This window comes from Sitophilus oryzae, unplaced genomic scaffold (genome assembly GCF_002938485.1).
Source record: "Sitophilus oryzae breed Bouriz unplaced genomic scaffold, Soryzae_2.0 scaffold_1576_pilon_pilon, whole genome shotgun sequence".
Classification (NCBI taxonomy): domain Eukaryota; kingdom Metazoa; phylum Arthropoda; class Insecta; order Coleoptera; family Curculionidae; genus Sitophilus; species Sitophilus oryzae.
The window spans coordinates 4877031-4896104 of NW_022146254.1; the positions used below are offsets into that span (position 1 = coordinate 4877031).

The 19074-nt window shown below is 32.1% G+C and overlaps 2 protein-coding genes across 3 annotated transcripts in view; both read right to left on the reverse strand.

The window, feature by feature from the left end:
- LOC115879254 (runt-related transcription factor 3-like) overlaps positions 1-19074 on the reverse strand; it is a 274009-nt gene that overhangs the window by 133319 nt on the left and 121616 nt on the right. The window lies entirely within an intron of this gene.
- On the reverse strand, positions 7661-11423 carry LOC115879253. Its single transcript, XM_030895963.1, has 2 exons — positions 11336-11423; positions 7661-10332 (listed from the first exon to the last, which is right to left on the reverse strand). Exons 1-2 carry the CDS (start codon positions 11352-11354, stop codon positions 8351-8353), a joined length of 2001 nt encoding a protein of 666 aa, XP_030751823.1. The 5' UTR covers positions 11355-11423; the 3' UTR covers positions 7661-8350.

The following is a 19074-nucleotide window of genomic DNA, read 5'->3' on the forward strand; positions in this document are numbered from 1 at the left end:
ATTTTGTGGGATGGTAATTCTGTTAATCACTCATATGGTTTTGTGCCATTTGCTCCATTCTATGACATTCAGTTCACAAGAATCTGAAATTTAAGCAATTCTTGTATTTTGAGAACACGACTTCGTGACAAAACGAAAAGTTGTTATGATTCTGATTGCAACCTAATGGTGAGACATAGCTGACCTCATAACTTCGTAAGTTTACTGTGTATTGGGTATGATTGTGATTTTCTTTCCATATTTGCAATAGCGTTTCATAGGCTGGAATCCTATGTTACGGATATTTTGGGTCATTCGTGACAATCTTTTCTCTCTTCCTTTATATGTTTATCTATTGTGATTTCTATTGTTATTTTCCTTTCTTTTTCTCATACAGGTGAGTTACCTTGAATGGTTAACCGGTGAGCACACAGGTTGTGGCGAAGGTAGTTTGTTTTGGTCACGCCAAACTTACCTCTTATAGTGATCCGTAGCATGGCTTTTGTTGAGGTTCTTTTGTTGTTTGTTTTGTTCTCCGCTTCCTTGGGTGTGAGGGGTCGCATGACTGATTACACGCGATTTGTGAATCTTTCGTTGCCTCACACTAGGTGGGTTGAGTACGGACAATCAGCTTGAGGATTTCTTCAGGAACATCTGCGCTTCCATGGGATTCTTTCTTTCTTTCTTTTCCTATCCCATACTTTTAGGTTTAGATTTAGTTTTAGTTTTCATATATAGTTTATATGAATGTTTTTATTTGGATTATATGGTGATTTGACTTTCCCGATTGTGTAATCTCACTGATTTGACATACCGATTGCGACTTACCAATAGTGACTCCTTTATGGACGTGTGATACACGAAGTTATCATCCACCAAATTTTCATTTGAAAAATCCAAAACCCTGTACAAACTTAGTTTAGTTTTCCTATGTGGTGTTTGGGCGAAAGTCCTCTTTGAGGGCCTTTCTTTTTTTTGGAGGGGGGCAGTGTAGCGTTTTATTTTTCTTTTTATAAAATTCCAAATTTTAATATTGCTGGCGCCATCTATTCGCTAGATGTTAAACTTCATTCAGTACAGGTAGCGGTTCCTTTCCATAAAAACAAATTTCATTCAGTATAGACGATAGAGTTCACTTAATCGCCTTTGGTCATATGACCTGTCAATTCGAAGACTTCCGTTTTGCGAAAAGGAGAAAGGAGGTTTTTTCCGAGAGATTGAGATCAGAAAAAGACGCGTGGTTCAGCGTCCGACGAATCTCAGAGAAAAAGGGCTTTCTGAAACACTTTTCCTAACAGTAAAGGCACGGGTATCCAAAAGTGGAGATTTGAAATCCTGTAGAATATACTGTTCAGAGCCTAGTTCGTGTTTTTTTGGCCTTTTCCTGGAATAAGATCACAGTAAGTGTATCTACCATTTTGTATCGCCATGTCTAACTAAATTTTATTTCAGTTATTCCCGTTTTTTATTTATTTTGATAATGTTTGATTGTGCATTACTGGTTTGGATCAGCATATAGTTTGGCTATATTTTGGAATGTGTACAGCTGATTTTCAGACCGTAAGTTATTTTTTTTGTATTCGGTGACTGTTCTGAGAGGTTTTTTTATATAGAGTAACTGGCGTATAAGAAATTGACGTATAAGTAATTGGCATATGAGTAACCACTTTTGAGACAGTATTTATGACTCTACATTTATTCTACTGATATCGAAGACTCCTGCTACTATCGAAGAGTCTACATCCACTTCCGTTAGTCTGGAGACTGCCTGCCTACCTGTTCACTACGTCACAAAATTAAAAAAAAATACAGATAAGTTCTAAGTTCAACACACAAGGTATTCCCTAAATTTTTTTACTTTGAGATAATATTTTGAATATCTCTGTAAATTGTTGTCATTTATTCCATATATTATAGTCAAAATTTACCTTTTAGTTAACATTATAAGTCATGCTTTGTCCTTAACGGTACGTTTTACTTCAGTATGATCTTTTATGTGAGAATCGCTAACACGGATTCATTTTTGAAGGTTATTGTACACGACTTGTTTCGAAACATCATCGTATTGGTACTTACATAAATTTCACCTGTTTATATATTACGTAGTATAGTATACTGGAGAGAACTCTAACTAAATTTGAGTTTACTTAAAGTAACTAACGATTTCATTGGGATAATTGAAACTGGGTTTAAACTGATTGATAATTGTGTTCGTTTTTAAATAAATGTTCAACGTAGGATAGTTATATCTGACTTTTATTCTTGATGAACATAATAGACCCTTATTGCTGTTGATTATTTTATTTTAGCTATTTCATGATCAAATTTTCTTACTGGTTTCTTACTTTACCTTTTCATACCCAAAGTAAGTGGCGCCCTTTTTTACTGTCTTTGACCATTACTATTTGAATACTTAACATCAATTTTAGAATCTTTGCAGCCTATACATTATTACTTTTATTTTATTATTTAACAACATTATTAAGTCACCACAGGTCACAAGCCTTACCTACGAACCCAGCTCTCCTCTAATCCTGAGCAACGGATACCTTTTTCTTTCTGTTTGAGTGATGACAGAAAAAGTCGTCACAAAATGTCAAACTAAAAGGTCTTACCTTGAACGTAGATTCTTACAGAGTTAAAATTTGTTAAACTGGACAACACAATAACACATATTAACTATTGTTTTTTATTGTTTTTGGACATTACACTTTACTCTAGAGCACGTACGTATTTCCTTGCAAATCGCTCTGTATAAAACACATTTATCGTTTCAATACCCGATGTCTACTGTTCTTAGTGCGTTAGAGGATCGACAGATATATTTTGCTTAGATTTTTTAGGTCTTTTTTATCATTTACCGCGTTTTTGTTTTTTTGTATCTCCACCATTTCATAAAATTCTCTCTTTTTTTGGTGATTTTCTGTTTTTAAAATTTTAGTTTTATTAAAATCGAATGTATGATTTTCTGTTGACACATGATTTGTGAGGGCGGTTACATTTTTTTATCATACTTGTGCCCTTTCAGTCTATTTTCTAACCATTGAGAAGTTTGTCCTATGTAAACTTGGGCGCAGTTCTAACATGGAATTTCATATATAACATTGCTTCGTTTGTTTAACGGTATTACAGATTTTAGTTTAGAGAAATTATTAGCTAACAAGTTATGTGCTTTATGACAAATCGTTATATTATATTTTTTGTGTAACCCTTGTAATTGTTGAGACAACCCATTTACGAAGGGGAGCGCAATATATCGTGTATCTTTTTTAATCTTTTTATTTTCTATTTGATTTTGATTGTTTTTTGTGTTTAAGAATTTTTGGAGTCTATCTTTGAATATTTTGTTTATTTGTTTTTGTGGATGGTTATTTTCTTTTAATGCATCTTTTGCTTTTTTTTATTGCAGCATCTCTATATTCTGGGTCGGATAGACGAATTAATCTGTCCGCCAAGCCAATTATCACCGATCTTTTTTGGTTAGCTGGATGGTTAGATAAAAAATTGAGATATCTTGAGGACCAAGTTTTCTTTGTATACCATTCGGTTTTTATGGTTTGATTGGTATGATGTAAAGTAATATCTAAGAAGTTAATTTTTTTATCGTTCTCTATTTCTGACGTAAATTGAATATGTTTATTATAGGCATTAAATTTTTCTTCTATATACCTAATTTTTTCTTTTGGTATAGCTGTTAGACAGTCATCAACATACCGATAAAAAAGCGGTATTTCAAAATCGATATCAGATAGAACCTTACTCTCCAAGTGTTCCATAACCATTTGCGCTGCAACACTAGAAATCGACGCCCCCATTGCACAACCCTCAATCTGCTTATAAATTTGGTCTTTATACATAAAGTAAGTTGAGTTAAGCGTAAGTTCAGTAGCTTCAATAAATTCGTTCATCGGGATATCAGTGTATTGCTTAATTTCGTCCCATTTTTCTTTGTTACTAATTTAATTGGGATACTGGTATATAGGGAAATTACATCTAAAGATACTAATATGTAGTTTTGTGGTATTGTTATATCTTTTATTTTTTCTTTGAGATCAATGGAGTCTCTAATGTAATAATTATTTTTATAAACTATATTATTGAGGATGTTTTTTAAAAATTTAGAGAGTAAATTGAACGGAGATTGAATACAGGATACAATGGGTCGCAACTGTACGTCATTTTTGTGAATTTTAGGAAGTCCATAAATTTTCGGTGTAATGGCATTATGAATTTTAAGATTTTTTGCAACACTTGGAGGAATATAAAGTTTTTTATCCCACCTGTCAATAAGTTCGTTATTTTGTTTTTGATATTTTTTGTGGGGTCTGTTTTTATAATTTTGTAGGTTTTTTTATCTTCTAATAGTGTATTCATTTTTTTATCATAATCAGATTCTGTCATAATGACTGTTTTACTTGTCTTGTCGGCTCTTAAAACTTTTAAATGCGTGTGGTTCTTTAGAAACTGGTTTGTTTTTTTTTATTTTTAATTTTAGTTTATTATCTCTTTTTTGCCTCTTAGACTTATTTTTTAATTTGTTCTGAAAGTTCGTTATTATATTACACGTTTTTGCTCTTATTTCGTCCTGCTCGTATGATCTTAAATGTTTTATACCATTTTCAATGTTACAAATGATTTCATTAGTGGGTATTTGTTTGTCATTATCGATCTTAACTGCAAAATTAGGCCCTAAACTTAAGATATCTGATGCGTACTGTGGTATGTCTATATCTGTCAGATTCTCGATCCAATTTAAATTTATTTTTCTGTGTATGTCGATTGAATTGAAATTAGGTTTTTAATTTTATTTATGTGCTTTGTTTTGATTTTTTAAACAGATTTTCGCTTTTTATTGATAGTTGTTTCAAATTCCTCAAATGTGTCATAAGGGATACCTTTCATTATATCCAATCTTAATTTTTGTTTGTTATTGGTTAGGTTTTCGATGGTTTTAGACGTATCACTAATTAATAAGTTCAATGTATTTAAATTAAATTTTGATAGGATATTTTGCTTAAATCTACGTTCGAGGCTTACATCAATAAATTTTAAGTGAGATATCTTGAATCTTAAAAAAGTTGGTGCTAAATCTTCCGTTTTGCATCTCAATAAGAATATTCTCCTGTTCTTTTGGTTGACAATCTTCTTTGAAATATTTTCAAAGCTCTTCATATTCTGGACTATATTTATTCCATATTTATTTTCGGTGGTTTTGTAATTAAACATTTTTCGCCTCTGAATATATTTTTTGTTTCGTTTCTTTGACCTGTATACTATATATTTTTTGTTTTCACTCTTGGCTTTAGGTCGTTGGGGTTGCAAAGATGTTTCTAGATTTTGTTCATACACAAAAATAAATCTATAAATAAACCCGAAGGTTATTAATTTAAATTTTATTAATTTTTTTAAGCTTTTTATGCAGCTTATTGTCAAATACAATTTATGAACATAAAATGAACATCCATGTTTTCGCCAACAACATTATTAAAGCATAATAGACTTTATACGCCTCCAGACAAAAAACATTTTTTGTACAAAAAACAAAACTATACAAGAGGGTGTTTTTACAAGGGACAAAAAATTAAGTAAACATTAGAAGGGCTATTTTACGAAAGAAAAATCAGTCGTCACCGTCGGTTGAGTTAAATATACTAAAATCTATGCTTTTCACGTTTCCCCTACTTTTTCTTGATTTTTGTGAAAGTCAAATGTTAAAGTACTTAGCAAAACATAGATACCCAAAATCTCATTCAAATCTGAATAACGGTTCTTAAAATGTCTGAAAAAATGTGTTTTTTTAAGGTTTGATGCCCTCTATCGGACTAACGAAGCACTTTTGTAAAGAGGTAAATTGTGTCCAATGAACTTGTTTTGTCAAAAATATGTAGTAGCTCTATGTGTACGCAATATTGGGACACCCTGTATAGTTTAATGTAATCAAAATTGGTTACTAAAGAATTAAAATATACTCAAAGTAGTTACATTTAGACATTTTATATAGTTTTTATTTTTGGTTTTTACTTTTTATTACGGGAGGACATCCTACCCCTAGAAACCTTAAGCATTTTTGTTGGCTAGGTAAATTTAGGCGCGATTTTCACTATACGTCAAATAACTGAATAAAATAAATTGATGATGTTGCACAATAAAATCAATATAGCTATAAATACTTACTGCCAATATGTACAGAAAATAGTATGAAAATAAGGTATCATCACTGCTATAAAAAAATCTTAAGACTTGAATTAATTGAAAATACGTAGGTAACATCTTTATGATAAAGACCAAATGACACAGACAGAAAATATTGTGAATATGGAGCCCATATTTTAAATATCCACAGGGGAGACTAAAATGAAAAATTCAAATATACGGCCACGTATGGTCATAAAATAGATTTTTAATTCCGTTACAAAATATTTATTTTACACTACCTTCCCCTATTAGTTACCACGCGCCAGCAAACAATCGATTATTTTTTTATTCGATTCTGGATTCGACAGCAAAATCCAATGTATCCAGTATTCCACATATAAATAGACTCTTTTATTTAACTTAATACTTCTACAACACAGTTTATAATGTCTATACCACTGTGCAAGGTTTTGCATTATGTTTGGTTTGGTTTGCATAAAAAACGCAATTTAGATTCCCTTTAGATCCCCTAGGTCTACTTCCTCAATGAACACGTCAGTAGTTAGAATAAGCTAAGAAACACAACGGCGAATGCAGATTCTGTGGTAGAGGTGGGCAAAGATTGAACGAGTATTAAAAATGAATCGTGAGATTCGATTCAGTGCTTAGAATACGGTTCGTTCAATTGAATCGTGGCCAGCACGGATCCATAACATTTAACCGATGAGCCGTAAAAAAGAGTCGTGAGAATTGAATCGAATCACAATGCGATCGTTTGCTCAAAGAGTCGTGAGAATTGATTCATTGCTTACAATACGGTTCTTTCAATTGAATCGTGGCCAGCACGGATTTATTAGATTTGAAAATATCTTATGGGTCTGAGAAAATGATCTGGAAGAAAAAAATAAAAACAAAGCTAATAGAGTTAAGAAAAACTTAAGTCAAAATGAAAAAAAAAAAAGAAAAAAAATTCTCGCTGAAAAAACAGTTGCAGAAGAACAGAAAAAGTAAAGAACACATAAAGAGAAGACTAAGTATATCCACAAAAATTATTGTATCGTTTGTCATGAATGTTTCGACGAAGACTAGATTCAGTGTTGTAAATGTAAAAACTGGGCACATGAAGCTTGTTCTTGCGTTGAAAAAATATCAAATGTATTATAAATGTGGTCTAGAGGTAGGCAAAGATTGAAGGAGTCGTCCATATGAACGAGTATTAAAAATGAATCGTGAGATTCGATTCATTGCTTGCAATCCGGTTCGTTCAATTGAATCGTGGTCAGTACGCATCAATCAATGAGCTGTAAGCTGAACGGTGAGCCGTAAAAAAGAATCGTGAGAATTGAATCGGATCACAATGCGATCGTGCGTTAAAAGAGTCGTGAGAATTCATTCATTACTTATAATACGGTTCGTTTAATTGAATCGTAGCTAGCACGGATACATAAGATTTGAACGATGAGCCGTAAAAAAGAGTCGTGAAAATTGAAGCGGATCACAATGCGATTATTCGTTTTTACAGTGCGGCGGCGGCGGCGGCGGCGCACAGTGGGCCAGCGTAGCCTTATTTTATTGAAAAATTATTGTTCGCGTAGAAATTGGTCTTGAACGTGATACAAAAGCTAATATTGATTAAAATGTGAAAAATATCTAAATTGGACAAGTAGAAACATAATTATATAGGGTATAGTAGGAACTGAATATAATACCGGGTGTACCTCAAACGTGGCTCGCCCCTATAACATTTTTGTTTTTGACGTAAACAAATAATATTTGGGGAGCGTATATAAGAGAAAAATCGGGATTTTTCTGCGTGTTCAATTGTTTTACATCACTTCCGGTTTGACCGGAAGTGACCCTAACTTTCGTTTTTTAAATGGCACACCCAAACTTTCTTTACCAGTTTGATAAAAAATTACATTTTTAGTACAATAATATGTCAACTGGTACTTTTTGACATATTTTTATTTTAGTTTATTTTAATTTTCGATCTAATACTATGTATTAATGTCAAAGTCATTTGCCAAAACTTTAAGACTATTACTTTTCTAAATGTAAAAATGCCATTCTTTAAGAAACACCAACCATTTTTGTGAAACAATATTGAATTTAATAACAAATTTAAAGTAAACAAAATAAACTTTTTTATAAAGTAACAAACACAACAAATATAATAAATACCTACAGGAACAAAAAGTATAACAATAATTATTTCGAATCTTACAAAACTACTAAGCTAATCCGAATCATCATCGCTGCTGTGGTTAGAAGAAGTAGTTTTAAATGACTTGAACATATTAAGTGCTTCTGGGCAAAATATTTTCTTTTTTGGTGTACTATGCTTTCTTAGTGAAGTAATTTTTGGATCGGAAGTAACAAGCAAATAATTAAAAACATCTCTATTTGTTGATACTCTATTGCATTTTCGAGAGTTTTGTTCTCTAGCCCTTCTGTACTCTTTATTTCTGGCCTCTTGGGCTTCCTCTGACAGTTGCCCAATAGGCACAGGAACAGACTTGATTATTTCTGCACTGTGAATAAAAATTTTATGTAGTGAAGCAGGAATTCTATACCATGGATATAGATGCAGAAAAAGTCTTCCTGTAGCAATGCAGTAATATTTAAATTCTCTAATTTTAATATCAAAGCCACTAGCAATGACTTGCAAAATCACATAAATGCGATATATTAGATTTTCGTCAATATTGGTTATTTCAGCGGACACTTTATAGTTTTGAAAAAATGTCCTGGCTGTGTTGCCATCATTAGTCGTCCCTGCTCCCTGTTTTGTTTGATCCACAATAATCCCCAAACGAGATCGAAAGGCTGCTTGGATCCTATTTTTTTCTTGCTTAATGACATTTTTATCATCACCTCGTGCTTGCCACTTTTGTATCTGTAATCGATAACTGATTTTCAAAATACATTCGAATGATCGAATCCATGCATGTAGGGATGTAATTCCGAAGGAAAGATGGTTCTTATCTACAGTTCTTTTCAGAACTGCATCAATATCGTTCATCTCAATGGGTGAAGCACCGCACAAATAACACTTTTGGGATGATGTACCTGTTATTGAGTTAATCATTTTATTATCTACCATTGACATGTATAGTTCATGTTTTACCAAAATAACCGAATTATTTTTTAATCTAAAATTAGTCGGTGATAAATTTAAAATTTCTTGGTCCATATGACTTTTCTCCTTTTTTGAAATTTCGATAGTTTCTTTCAAAAACTGCATTTTTAGAGGTCGGCAATAAACCGTAGATGCAGGGTGGGGGTTCTGCCAGACATAAATTTTTGCGCTTTGACCGTTTGTGGTATTTAACTGTAAAGGAACCAGACATGTAAGCAGCAAATTACTGTCACTATAATTGCCTTCAAATGCTTGTTTATATTCGTTTTGTCCACTACTTCCGTCCATTCCCCACTTAGTAATTAAAGTAAAATTTAAGTTTTCAAAATGTTGGTTTTCTAGATCCAAAGTCGACAAAAGCCTACAAGTTGTATGATCTAGTAGCGATTGTAAAGGTAACACCACAGAATGTTCCTGCGCAGAAATATTCTCCGGATAACATAACTGCTTTGCCTCTCTTATTTTGTTGTAACTGGGGTAGATGTCGAAATTGTTTTCTTTAGCGTTATTTCTTAGAAGTTGGTATGATCGCTTAGTAAGTTTAGCGTCAAGAAATAACGCTAAAGCTTGATCTGAACTTAATGGAGATTGTGCGTTTTTGGAAGTAGTTTGATTATTTTTTTTTATTTCTTGGTTCGGAGATAAAACAGTACGAGATCGAGATAATAATTTAGCAGCTTCTGGTCTTCCATCAGACCTTAATCTTAATTCAGTAGCAAAAATCAGCTCGCTTGTTTCCGTTTTTCGTAACTGTTCCGTTCTTCGGAATTTTCCAGAGTAACTGAGATTTTGAAACTCAGATTTGGGTCTTCCAGTAGTTTTTGTTTTAACACAAGCAAAATTTATGACCCTGTCAAGCCATGTTTTGTTCCAGTCTAAAAATCTACTCTTGGTCCTTTTTGCAGCCAGCCATTTCCTTCGAAAATCAAGGGAATAAAGACGAGAATATTGCATTACTCTTGCCTTGTTTTGCTTCATGCACTTCATACATAAAATAGAGTTTAATGTCTCTTTGATTTTGATCCTCTCTATGCCTTTTTCAAATATTTGTCTTAACTGAATCGTATGGGATTCAAGTTCTAAAAATGCAAAAACCCATCAGAACTATTAGAACTCCATCAAAATTATATATTAAGAACAGCGTTTATTTGGTAAAGAAATAAAAAAATAAGGTCAATTTTTTTTCGATTTGCCACATTTTTTTCATGTCTACATTCTTCCCAACTTTCTTTTTTTCAAATGTAAACGTATGTTTTGTGGTAGCTCGTTGGAAAGGGCACAAAAAAAGGAATATGACCCACTATTTACTTTTGTATTTTATTAAACTCGTAAAAAAAATATTATTTATTGCAAAAAATTGTTGAAAATGTTCACTATTTTTTTCCTGACAGAACCTTAATCTAAAATGAAACTCATTTCCGACATTCTGTATTATTTCTGGGATTATTTGTCTATTTTCTTGTGTTATCTTCCAAATTTTCAGATTTCGTTACGTAAATTTTAGATTTCGGCTACCACAAGGCATTTACATTAAAAAGAAAAAGTTGGGGGTTGTTTTTACCCCCAAATGGGGGGTGAGTGTCATTTGGACATGAAAAAAATGTGGCAAATTGAAAAAAAATTGACCCGTATTTTTTTTAATTTCTTACGAGATGAATAGTATTTTGTAATACAGAATTTATTCCAGTTAAAAGTTCCACCCTGTATAATAAATGTAGGCTTTCACGGCATTATTATTATTATTTTAGATAATAATAACCCGAAAAAACGACTCACAATACTATAAAAATAAGCGTATTGACCTTTTCGTAACAAATGCATAGCAAATAAAAACGCTCATTTTTCAATGGGGGGCACTTTGGGGCAGAATTTTTTTTTATCAAAATAAAATATAGTTGTTATATATTCCAAAAATATAAGTTTCAAAAATATGATATTTCCTCATTTTAAAAAAAGTCTGTGGCAAATTTGAACTTTTCGATTTGAGGCATATTTTTACCAATTCAGGAGTCTTCCTTTAAAGTGCCTTTTGTTGTAAGATTTACTAACAAAATAAAATATGTTAAAGCAGACTACACTTACCTCTTTCACCTACATCCATCACAAAAATTTGATTGCTTATAATTTCCCACAGAAAAAATATCGAAATTGAAACTTTTTAAAGACAAACTTTTTTCAAATGCGAAAGGCAAACCTGTCGTAAAATGACGCGTTATTTGACGTCTCCATGACGATCAATCGAAATAATTATTTTGTTTTTTTATGGATCAAAGTCTACTAAGTTTATGCAAGTGTTAAGTTATCAGATATGTTAATAAAAATATTTTGGACTTATTCAATATTAAAGGGTATTTCTGGCCCTCTGTGCGGCGGTGGTATAGGCATAGAGAGAGAGTCAGACACCAATATTTAAACTTGAAAAAAATCCCTGAACATGTTTGTTTAGGGATGATGTTTCATGCAAACGATAAGATTTATACTGTGCTTAGTACGGGAATATCTGTAAGGTATTTAATTTTCACGTTAATATTTTTGTTAAAATAATATTACCGACTATAAACCACTAAATGTCGGACTAAAAGACGAAATCGTGTTTTTATGCAACTCCAAATAAATGTTGCTGGCCTCTGCTCAATATGATAAAATCCGGCGGCAGCGATGGTTATAAAATGAAGATCGCTGTCATTTTATATGTAAAATTATATGGGGAATGTCATCGATGTTCATTTCCAAGCCAACTGGACGCCATTTTTTTTTTCGATCACGCTGTATTATATACTATTTATTACGATTATTAAATCGGAATTAAAATATGGCTCTTAAAATATTCAATTGGTATTAAGAAGTCTTTAATAAATCGTATATATGAATTGGATTGATAATTTAATATTATTGGTAAAATATAATCAATTCAATTACGCCAGTATCATAAAGTGTTGAAAAAGAAATGAAAGAACTGTTTATTTCTTTTTCTGGTCCCTTAATAATCTATTACGCTGTATTGTTCAGTTCGGGTAAAGCGGATATGTGTGGCCGAAAGAAATATATTATATCATATTTCAGAAATCTGCCTAAGCCCGATCCTGTCGTGTTAAGCCACATCCAAAATTCCAAACACGCGTGCTTTGATTAAGGCTTAATTAAGGTTTGCAGAGCTTCAGCATTTGCCATAAAATAGCGAGCAATTTGTTACAAAACCATATAAATTATATAACACTGTCATCACAAAACTTCAGTCTATTTCCGTATTGTAACGGAACTTTAAATTGTCTTTTTATTTTCGAGAAAATTTAGTCCTAACATAAGGAATATTTTGTTGATGTTTGACCATCAAAATCTTAAAAATAAAGAAGTTGTCTAAAAATGTGCTACAATCAATGCTACAATACAAATATAGTATAATCCCTTATCAACCTACAATCTACAATGTCTACAATAATATACTTATTTCTTTTCAACTAAAACAAGAGGCCAATTGCGTAAACCCCTACTGATCAGAACTATGGATTATCAGAACTATATATTTACATTAAAATAACAATACAAATAATTTGGCTGATAGAAACAGATTTTAAAGTGATTTAGTATCGGCGACGGATTAAAACGCACGGCCGAATATACGGCCAAGTTGGGGCCGTAAAATAGGTTTTTAATTCCGTTGCAAAATATTTATTTTGGCCTCCCCGGCCCGCAAATCGCCAAACCGCCGAAACGCGTCGCGAAAATAATCTGGCGGAATCGTTATAAATAAATCGCGCCCTCTGCGGCTAATTACGCCAATGAAATATTAAACTAAAATAAACATTTTAATAATAACTTATTACGAAATAAATAATTGAACGCGGGCGCTCGCGGAAAAACTGGATATTAATTATGGAAAAGTCGAATTTATTTGGCTGCGGCCGACGCGCCGCGATCCGCCGATGCATAATTTATGGCCGGCGATCGGGCATAAAATGGCTTAGTTTTTGGAAATCGGCCGGAATTATTTATTCCGGTTGCCGAACCACCGATTCGGTTCTTTTCCAAATTTTTGCGCCACTGTCCAACTAAATTCGTCACCAGTTCGTTATAAACCATACTACAATTTATTTATCGGTCTTAAATAGTAACAAGTTTTCGGCAGTATGAATTTATGTAAAGAGTGGTCCAGTAATAGAGGACGTTGCACACAGGTGATTTTTTTGGAACACGTGTCCAAAACTCATAAATGAATTACACTCACCGGCACGAAAAACGGGCACCGTAAAATTTTCATGTATTTTAAAGTTTTGTTTGAAATCTTTTAAACAATTTGTAGCTAAATTATTTGACTTTTTAGTATCAAAATTAAAAATGAAATTTTCCATCTGTCTATAATACGAGAGAATATATAATGTTTAGTGAAAGTTTGGAACACCCTGTGGAATATGTTAAAAAAACTAGAAATTTGAAAATCATTTTATCGTCTAGGTGCATCTTTTCTCTATAGCCTTGGCGCATTTCAGATGATTTCAACAAATTCCGACCGCAGCGCTTCAACGACAAAAATCAGAAATTATCAGTACCTATTTCACGCCGCCGCGCCGTCATGTTAATTGCATTAAAATATATAAATAAGTAATAAAAAGACTCAGGGCAAAAACACGTACAAAATTCATCACAGAACTTCGACTGCGCTCTAGTTGCAAAAACGTTACAACAGTTACAAGAAATGTTGAACAAATATACCTGGGCATACGAGGCTTTGGGCCTTAAGCTAAACATCGACAAAACCAAAATCATGTGCACTCCCCCGGAAGATCACATCAATGCTATAAAAATCGGAGAAGAACTATTGGAATACATAGCGGAATTTAATTACCTCGGCGCGGCATCGGCAGTTTGATTTCGGAAAAGGCCAATATCGACTGTGAAATTCAGCACAGGAAGCAGTGCCTCAAGAGCATTCTGGAAATTAAAAGACAGGATTTTCTACAATCACGACTTGAGTACAAAAACAAAACTTGCAGTGTGGCAATTATAATCCCCACCATGTTATATGGGAGCGAAACCTGGGTGCCGTACCGCCGACACATGAACGCATTAAACAAGTTGCAACAGAGACACCTTAGACAACTCTTAAGAATCCGATGGTTCCATCATGTCTCAAACGTGTCGGTCCTTAAAAAAGCTAACGAGAGTATTGAAGTCATGGTTACAAAATCCCGCTTAAGATGGGCTGGTCACGTATGTAGAATGCAAGAAAACCGCATACCAAAATATCTGCTTTACGGTGAGCTTGTAGACGGTAAGAGGAGGCCGGGTGGACAACTCAAAAGGTACAAGGACATTTTCAACGAAAACTTAAAGGGGATTAATGATTAATATGCAGAATGAGTGGGAAGAAACAGCTCACAATAGAATTCAATGGAGAAGAATTGTAAACTCAGTTAACAGCGACAACCAAAAAGTAAAGGGCAACAAAGCAATGAGATTTTTGAATGGTCGGAGTGCGGAGTCCAGATAACATCACGTATCGGGCTTTTCAGCCACAGAAAAGCTCATGAAAGAAAGCGCCTTGCGTGACCATCTTCTGATGCGTGTCAAATACTCGTCAGCGAGTAATGGCAGTAGTAGTAGCATTAAAATAATATTGAAATCGTGGTTTTGTCCTAATATTTAAGAATTGTAGTTTTTGCTAGTACAGTAAGCGAGAGTATAAAAAAACACTCAGGTACGAGGTTTGTGTGATGTAACGCTATTTCGGGTAGTAAAAATTAAATGAAAAAAAAATCGAACTATAGGCATCACGCGTCGTGTTGTGTTGGAACAATTTCAAATATAGATAAAATTTCCGAAAAAATGTTAACGCGTAGGAGAGCGTAATTAGAGCGTTGTTGGGCAATAACCATTCAATAACTCAACTTTCCCGGATATTCAACTCTCCCAAAACAACATTTTATAGCTTCATAGTTTCTCACACCGATTTGATCAAAAGCAAAAATGGATTCAAGTAGTTCGACGAAACAAGTGAACAAACAAAGTGCTTGTTACATAATAAAAAAATGTAATAGATATATAATATATATGTATGATATATAATTATATTAACTTTAATTCCTAAACTCAGTTATTTATAAACTAGTATTTGGCATATTATATAGGGTTAATGGAGGGGTTGTTTTTTTTACCTCTAACTTTAAAATATGTTATGCAATAATTTTGTGTGTTTGTAAATTTTCCTAAAATATAACTTTACGGTCAGAACCATGCCTCCTGAACAGTTTGTTTTTTGATTCATGTCAATACATGCTTTGATTAATTTTTAAGAGCGAAATGAACTGATCACAATCAATTTGCAATTTTTTCAATTATCATTACTTTTTGAAGTTATTTTCCAATATGACAAGGCGGCTTTGGTGATTATTGTCGTAACGTCATATTACGTTGAATTCGATACTCTATACTAAAATACGGCCCTGGTTTTAATAAATATAACAATAACTGGACCAACGATTTTTGTAAAAATTACCCTAATACTTTGTATTGCTCCTTTTGGCTGCTATAAAGTCCCTGTATACGTCCGTTCATACTGTCATTGAGGCTGCATATTATCATATTGCGTTATGTTTTCCCAATCTTCTTTAAGGACCAAGCGAAGTTCATTTAATGAAGCGGAATTATGTTAACATGAAGGGCAGTTCATAGTAGTATATAGTTCACAATAATCACCAAAGCCGCCTTGTCATATTAGAAAATAACTTCAAAAATAAATGTGTGATAATTGAAAAAATTGCAAATTGTTGGTGGCAAGTTCATTTCGCTCTTAAAAATTAACGAATGCATTGTATTGACAAGATGGAAAAAACAAAATGCTCAGGAGACATGGTTCTGACCGTAAAATTATATTTTAGAAAAATTCACACACGCAATTATTGCACAGGGTGTTTTAAAGTTAAGGTAAAAAACAACCCCTCGATTAACCCTGTATAATACGCCAAATACTAAAGTTTATAAAAAACTGGGTTTACGAATTAAAGTTGGCATAATTATATACAGTTTGCTAAAAAAACTATCAAAATAGGGCTAAAACTAACAAAAATATAACACTTTTAATTTGACCAAAAATCTCCCCGTTGCGTTTTTTTGCATCTGAGTGTACCGGGTGTCCCACCAAGAATAGCTCTCGGCTATATCTCGGAAAGTATTATACGCAGAGCTTGCGGAAAAAAAATATAACTAATGAAACCATGAGAAATTGCTGGAAATTATTTTCAAGTTTGTAGGACGGCCGCTAGAGGGCGTAACTGCTATGGAAAATAACAAAATGGAATTTTTCAGAAATTTTGCGTAGATACGATGTACTATAAATAATAGCTTCATAATCTTCAGTAAATTTTGGATCTTTTTTGTTAACCATTTTCCCCTATCTGCTAAAATAAAGTGGTGGGGGGAGGTTAAATCTGTTTTTATTTAAATATTAATAACTCCCAACTGGATTATCGGAATTCAACAAGCGAGGGCTAGTTTAAAAGAGCGTTTCTTACTCTATATTGTGCCATATAAACAATAATAATAAGCGTTTGAACGTAGACGCTAGGGGGCGTTGTCTTACAATTTAACAAAAATTGCGTGTTTTTTTCAAAAAAATTAAATGCGATAGTATACGTACTTTTAGCTCAGTAAAGAGTAATAAAAGCTTAACAAGTCAGCGAAAACCGCATCTTAATATCTTTTTTCAACCCAAAGTTATTAGCAAAATTATAATAAATACGAAAATATAAACATTTAATTACCTTTGAACATTCTGACAAAAAAATAAGATATAAATGGTTAGATTATTCTAAAATCGACTAATAAAATTGCGTTTATCATATAAACATCAAAATATTATTATATCAACATTTTGATAGTCTCAGCAACCTTTTTTATCTTTTGATTGCTTTTCTAAAAATGCCTTTCTTCAACGGAGAAAAAACGCTGCTAAGACTTGAAGACTTGACAAGAAAATGTTGATCTAATAACACTTTGACGTTTATACTATTACGTCAAAAGCAACTTTTTTCCAAAGCCCACCATGACTTCACTGAAGCGTCGTTTCTTATTAACAGTCATTGATATCTTAATTAATAGATATTAATAGACATTGTGTTAAGGTATTCTGGTATATTGTCGATTTTAGAATAATCTAATCATTTATATCTTATTTTTTTGTCAGAATGTTCATAATCAAGAGGGCTAGTAATAAGCTCTGTCACGTTGGAACCCGCTTTATAGTAAAGTTTTCGATTTTTGGCTTATTATTAACTACAAACGATGCAATTGATTGTAGTAAATTCAATTTTTTTGTAGTACTAATAATTAGCCAGAAAAAGTAAACAATTGTACGCAATGTAATAAAGAGAAAAAATGTTGTTTTAACAAAGGTCTAAAAACCTTCAAAATCGTTTGTAGTTCTATGTAGTAGCAAAAAAATTCAATAAAAGATCCTTGGAATTAGTGAATTATAGTAAAATATGAAAATTAACATAGTTTGACATAATGTCTTTAGTTGTACCCAAACTACAAACGATGCAATTGATTGTAGTAAATTCAATTTTTTTGTAGTACTAATAATTAGCCAGAAAAAGTAAACAATTGTGCGCAATGTAATAAAGAGAAAAAATTTTATTTTAACAAAGGTCTAAAAACCTTCAAAATCGTTTGTAGTTTTATATAGTAGCAAAAAAATTCAATAAAAGATCCTTGGAATTAGTGAATTATAGTAATATATAAAAATTAACATAGTTTGACATAATGTCTTTAGTTGTACCCAAACTACAAACGATGCAATTGATTGTAGTAAATTCAATTTTTTTGTAGTACTAATAATTAGCCAGAAAAAGTAAACAATTGTGCGCAATGTAATAAAGAGAAAAAATTTTGTTTTAACAAAGATCTAAAAACCTTCAAAATCGTTTGTAGTTTTATGTAGTAGCAAAAAAATTCAATAAAAGATCCTTGGAATTAGTGAATTATAGTAAAATATGAAAATTAACATAGTTTGACATAAGGTCTTTAGTTGTACCCAAACTACAAACAATGCAATTGATTGTAGTAAATTCAATTTTTTTGTAGTACTAATAATTAGCCAGAAAAAGTAAACAATTGTGCGCAATGTAATAAAGAGAAAAAATATTGTTTTATCAAAGGTCTAAAAACCTTCAAAATCGTTTGTAGTTTTATGTAGTAGCAAAAAAATTCAATAAAAGATCCTTGGAATTAGCGAATTATAGTAAAATATGAAAATTAACATAGTTTGACATAATGTCTTTAGTTGTACCCAAACTACAAACGATGCAATTGATTGTAGTAAATTCAATTTTTTTGTAGTACTAATAATTAGCCAGAAAAAGTAAACAATTGTGCGCAATGTAATAAAGAGAAAAAATATTGTTTTAACAAAGGTCTAAAAACCTTCAAAATCGTTTTTAGTTTTCTGTTGTAGCAAAAAAATTCAATAAAAGATCATTGGAATTAGTGAATTATAGTAAAATATGAAAATTAACATAGTTTGACATAATGTCTTTAGTTGTACCCAAACTACAAACGATGCAATTGATTGTAGTAAATTCAATTTTTTTGTAGTACTAATAATTAGCCAGAAAAAGTAAACAATTGTGCGCAATGTAATAAAAGAGAAAAATGTTGTTTTAACAAAGGTCTAAAACCTTCAAAATCGTTTGTAGTTCCATGTAGTAGCAAAAAATTCAATAAAAGATCCTTGGAATTAGTGAATTATAGTAAAATATGAAAATTAACATAGTTTGACATAATGTCTTTAGTTGTACTCAAACTACAAACGATGCAATTGATTGTAG